The sequence below is a fragment of the Phocoena phocoena genome, chromosome 1 (genome assembly GCF_963924675.1).
Source record: "Phocoena phocoena chromosome 1, mPhoPho1.1, whole genome shotgun sequence".
In the NCBI taxonomy this organism is placed as follows: domain Eukaryota; kingdom Metazoa; phylum Chordata; class Mammalia; order Artiodactyla; family Phocoenidae; genus Phocoena; species Phocoena phocoena.
The window spans coordinates 79423575-79429574 of NC_089219.1; the positions used below are offsets into that span (position 1 = coordinate 79423575).

Genomic DNA, 6000 nt, shown 5'->3' on the forward strand with positions numbered 1-6000 from the left:
GATAGCTGCTATCATCATCATCATCATCATTACTCAATGCCTTCTCTGTTCCTAAGGGGAGAGAATAGGGCACGGTAGATACAAAGGTGAATAAGACATAGTCTCTACCCAGGAGGAGCTCAAGAGCTAGTTGAAGAGACTAACACTGGAAATAGATTATTTTTAGACAGTATGATAGGAGCTTGAGAAAGAGGTAGTGCTTGAGCTGGGACTTGAAGAATACATCAGAGTTCAACAGAAAGAAAAAAAAGGAAATGGGATGGAGGAAACGGCAGGGCCCCAAAACGCTTGTTGGGGAGTGGCAGCGTGGACTGCGTGCTGGAAGAGAAAAGCCATCTGAGGCTGGAGTCGTAGCATGCTGGTGTTGGTTGTTCAGGTGTTATCGCCCTTGAAGGGATGTGCTGGGCCGAGCTGGTGACCATTCAGGGTCAATGTGACATTATGGTACTCTACTGCCGTGTTCTCTGCCTCCCACCTTTTTTACCTTTTCTTCCTCCTCTAGGAAAGTAATCAGCCTCCTCTTCTCTCTCCTGGGATCAAAACCTGTCCCAGGGCTTCCCTGGTGGCGCAGTGGTTGAGAGTCCACCTGCCAATGCAGGGGACACGAGTTCGTGCCCCGGTCCGGGAAGATCCCACATGCCGTGGAGCGGCTGGGCCCGTGAGCCATGGACGCTGAGCCTGTGCGTCTGGAGCCTGTGCTCCGCAACGGGAGGGACCACAACAGTGAGAGGCTCGCGTACCGAAAAAAAAAAAAACCTGTCCCAAGTACAATGTGCTTGAAAACTACCGTTGACACTATGACAGCTGTAAGATGTCCCTGGTTACAAGAATCCCACAGTTTCTTTGCTGTGTGGTCCTTTAACTTTTTATGTTGAGGAGTGGCTTAGAGTTTTTATTCTTTTTTTTTTTTTTGCGGTACGCGGGCCTCTCACTGTTGTGGCCTCTCCCGTTGCGGAGCACAGGCTCAGCGGCCATGGCTCACGGGCCCAGCCGCTCCGCGGCATGTGGGATCCTCCCGGACCGGGGCACGAACCCGTGTCCCCTGCATCGGCAGGCGGACTCTCAACCACTGCGCCACCAGGGAAGCCCCCGAGTTTTTATTCTTACTTGGGTCCAGGTTGCTTGTAATGGCAATTAAGTTTAATAAAATGCTCGTCTGCCTAATACAATATATAGACCGTGAATAAATGTTCTTGAGGAATTTTGATGTTGATGATGATGATGGTGATAAAGGTGATGATCAAGAACCTGTACAGTGTTTCACTGGTTGAGCATCAGCTGTGTTTCAGGCATTCACTGTATAGCAGTAAGGAAAACGGACATGATCCCTGTCCCCATGAAACTTATTATCTTATGGGGGATCAGACAAGTGAACAGTTGGTTCTGCCAGTGTGATGAGGGCTGTGATGGATAGAGGTACAGAGTCCTGTGGGAGCACATCAGAGAAACACCTCACCCAGACTAGGGATCAGGGAGGGCTTCCTGGGAAAGGCAACAGAAACCTGATAGCCTCATGAAGGAATGAGGAGGAAGTATTCCAGGTAGAGTAAACGATGCATAGGAGGAGCACGATGCAAGGGAGAATGGTTGGTTGGAGAAAATGGAAGAAGAAACTAGAAAAAGAAAGCATTTTCTCATTTAATGTTTTCACTTGCATCTGTGTCATAATGTCTTTTGTTCGCCTGTTTTCTAGGAATGTTTACCCTTGCGGAAGTTGCTTCACTTAATGACATTCAACCAACTTACCGAATCCTGAAACCATGGTGGGACGTGTTTATGGATTACCTGGCTGTCGTTATGTTGATGGTAGCCATCTTTGCAGGAACCATGCAACTTACCAAAGATCAGGTGGTCTGCTTGCCAGTATTGCCATCTCCTGTAAATTCAAAGGCACACACACCACCAGGAAGTGCCGACGTTACCACCAACATCCCGAAGATGGAGTCAGCCACAGACCAAGACCAAGATGGGCGGATGACAAATGAGATTTCCTTTGGCGCATCTGCTGTGACACCTGACATACCTCTCAGAGCCACATATCCTCACACAGATTCCACGGTTCCAAATCAGGAGGCAAAGAAAGACCCAGCAGGCCGAAAAACAAACTTGGATTTTCAGCAATATGTATTTATTAATCAGATGTGTTACCACCTGGCCCTTCCGTGGTATTCTAAGTACTTTCCGTACCTTGCTCTTATACATACTATTATTCTCATGGTCAGTAGCAACTTTTGGTTCAAATATCCCAAAACATGCTCAAAAGTAGAACATTTCGTTTCAATATTAGGAAAGTGCTTTGAATCTCCTTGGACTACTAAAGCGTTGTCTGAGACAGCATGCGAAGACTCGGAGGAAAACAAGCAGAGAATAACAGGTGCCCAGACTCTACCAAAGCACGTATCTACCAGCAGTGATGAAGGGAGCCCCAGCGCCAGCACCCCAATGATCAGCAAAACTGGCTTCAAATTTTCAGCTGAAAAGCCCGTGATTGAAGTCCCCAGCATGACCATCCTGGACAAAAAGGACGGGGAACAGGCCAAAGCCCTGTTTGAGAAAGTGAGGAAGTTCCGTGCTCACGTGGAAGACAGTGACTTGATCTATAAACTCTACGTGGTCCAAACAGTTATCAAAACAGCCAAGTTCATCTTTATCCTCTGCTACACTGCAAACTTCGTCAATGCGATCAGCTTTGAACACGTCTGCAAGCCCAAAGTCGAGCACCTGACGGGTTACGAGGTGTTTGAGTGCACCCACAACATGGCATACATGCTGAAAAAACTGCTCATCAGTTACATATCCATTATTTGCGTTTATGGTTTTATCTGCCTCTACACTCTCTTCTGGTTATTCAGGATACCTTTGAAGGAATATTCTTTTGAAAAAGTCAGAGAAGAGAGCAGTTTCAGTGACATTCCAGATGTCAAAAATGATTTTGCGTTCCTTCTACACATGGTAGACCAGTATGACCAGCTGTATTCCAAGCGTTTCGGGGTGTTCTTGTCGGAAGTCAGTGAAAATAAACTGAGGGAAATCAGTTTGAACCACGAGTGGACATTTGAAAAACTGAGGCAGCACGTGTCACGCAACGCCCAGGACAAGCAGGAGCTCCATCTGTTTATGCTCTCAGGTGTGCCCGATGCTGTCTTCGACCTCACAGACCTGGATGTGCTAAAACTCGAGCTGATCCCAGAAGCTAAAATTCCTGCTAAGATTTCTCAGATGACTAACCTCCAAGAGCTTCACCTCTGCCACTGCCCTGCAAAAGTGGAACAGACTGCTTTTAGCTTCCTCCGTGATCACTTGAGATGCCTTCACGTGAAGTTCACCGACGTGGCAGAAATTCCCGCCTGGGTGTATCTGCTCAAAAACCTTCGCGAGCTGTACTTGATAGGCAACTTGAACTCTGAAAACAATAAGATGATAGGACTTGAATCCCTCCGAGAGTTGCGGCACCTTAAGATTCTCCACGTGAAGAGCAATCTGACCAAAGTCCCCTCCAACATTACAGATGTGGCTCCGCATCTCACAAGGTTAGTCGTTCATAATGACGGCACTAAACTCCTGGTACTGAACAGCCTTAAGAAGATGATGAATGTCGCCGAGCTCGAGCTCCAGAACTGTGAGCTAGAGAGAATTCCACATGCTATTTTCAGCCTCTCTAACTTGCAGGAACTAGATTTAAAGTCAAATAACATACGCACAATTGAAGAAATCATCAGTTTCCAGCATTTAAAGCGACTGACTTGTTTAAAACTGTGGCATAATAAAATCGTTACCATTCCACCCTCCATCACCCACGTCAAAAACTTGGAGTCACTTTATTTCTCTAACAACAAGCTCGAATCCCTACCTGTGGCAGTGTTTAGTTTACAGAAACTCAGATGCTTAGATGTAAGCTACAACAACATTTCCATGATCCCAATAGAAATAGGATTACTTCAGAACCTGCAGCATTTGCATATCACGGGGAACAAAGTGGACGTTCTGCCAAAACAGTTGTTTAAATGCATTAAGTTGAGGACTTTGAATCTGGGGCAGAACTGCATCACTTCCCTCCCAGAGAAGATCGGTCAGCTCTCCCAGCTCACCCAGCTGGAGCTGAAAGGGAACTGCTTGGACCGCCTGCCAGCCCAGCTGGGCCAGTGTCGCCTGCTCAAGAAGAGCGGGCTTGTTGTGGAAGATCACCTTTTTGACACCCTGCCACTCGAAGTCAAAGAAGCATTGAATCAAGACATAAATATTCCCTTTGCAAATGGGATTTAAACTGAGATCAGATGTGCACATCCGTGTGCAGGAACAACTTCCTAGATGGCAAGTGCTCATGTACCAGTTATTGCAAGATAATGCATTTTAGGAGTAGATACACCTTTAAAAATACAACAGAGAGGATGCATAGAAGGCTGATAGAAGACATAACTGAATGTTCAACGTTTATAGTGTGTTAAGTCATTCACTTCCAAATCTTTTTCTTTTTTCTTTTGGGGAAAGGGAAGGAAAAATTATAATCACTAATCTTGGTTTCTTTTTAAATTGTTTGTAACTTGGATGCTGCCGCTACTGAATGTTTACAAATTGCTTGCCTGCTAAAGTAAATGATTAAATTGACATTTTCTTACTATACCACCTTTTTTTGAGGTGTCTTGATTTACTTTGCTGAATTGGTGCAATAGTCCTTTAGCTCAGACCTCTGAAGGCGTATCAGGTCCGATCTTGTAAATTTAGATTCGCTGAAATACTGATTTCTTTTTTGTTTTAATTTCAAGCACCTCAAATAAGCACTTCTTATAATATTTAACTGGTGCTACCGCTTCTGAGAATCCCATTTTATAGATTTTACACTCTGAAAGGCCTGGAATGCAGTAAAAGTGTGTAGGTCGTCGAGGGAGTTTTGTTTGTTTGTTTGTTTGTTTGTTTTCTAAGAATAAATAACAAGAAAAAATAAAAGAATGCTCTCCTTACTCATAGCTGTTTTTCCATAGTCTGGAGTTCTGGTTATATGATACATTTTTCTATCACTACTATAGAGCTGCCAATAAATAGAAAATGTTATTTTTAAATAAATTTAATTACAGGCAAAATAAAAATTTAATGGCTTGATGACTAACATCCTTCCAGTATATCACCATTTGGAAGATAACACAAATTCAGAGCAAGTATCATTAAATTACTTGCCCTTTCCACTGTTGTGGGGGAAAAAATAGGATTTGTAGTTTGTTGAGTTGGAAAACTGACTATATCTCTATTCATTTTAGTGACAGGCTGTACTTCCTGTGTTTGTCTGCAGCTAGGAGGGGTCATGTCCGGGGAAATGCTGGCAGAATATACTTTTTGGATGATAGTTTTTCCTTCTTTATCTAACTTACAAAGTGGCTAAACCCATCTCAGAAAATCAAAATATTCCATGCCACCTGTGTGGGTATTGGTTGACAGGTATTTCATAGGCCATTCTACAGGAGTGTTGTTTCAAGAGAAGAGAACTGTCTGGCACTCTAGGTAACAAAGTAGTGTCCTCTCCATATAAGACTGGACTCATTTAGTGAAACAGTGGATAGTCTCTTGTCACACCTTAGCGTGGCTTGAAGGATTTTGCAGAGAATGTGAAAAGATGGACTCAACATTCTTGCTTTTCCTCCCCAAAATTGATCTCGGGCTACTGGCCTGTTGCAAGCGGTGGTGATCTTTGCTTGCCATAGAGCTTCTAAATACCTCGAGAAGTAGTATCGCTAATAGGAAAGGCTGCAGCCACTGTGGCTGAGTTAGCAGCTGACCCCAGCCCCAGCATCCTGGCTACTCCCTCTCCTCCTAAAAGACTTGAGGTAGAAAGAAGACTAGCTTATAAAAGCCCAAGTTTAGAAAATCGGGGGGCAGAGGCGGATTTTTGCTGTAAGCACATTCTCTCCCAGGTACACATCCTCCATCTCTCTCAGCATTCACTGATTGATTTCGCTGGTATTGATTATGTACCTACTTTGTGCCTTGCAAGTTCAAGGAACTGGGGAT

At 44.4% G+C, this 6000-nt stretch overlaps 1 protein-coding gene across 1 annotated transcript in view; it reads left to right on the forward strand.

Moving 5' to 3' along the window:
- LRRC8D (leucine rich repeat containing 8 VRAC subunit D) overlaps positions 1 to 4620 on the forward strand; it is a 113505-nt gene extending 108885 nt beyond the window's left edge. The window contains exon 2 of the mRNA XM_065884574.1: positions 1694 to 4620. Within this exon, the coding sequence (XP_065740646.1) occupies positions 1696 to 4263 (2568 nt within the window). The 5' untranslated portion in view covers positions 1694 to 1695 and the 3' untranslated portion in view covers positions 4264 to 4620. The remainder of the gene's footprint in view (positions 1 to 1693) is intronic.
- Positions 4621 to 6000: the final 1380 nt, after the last annotated feature.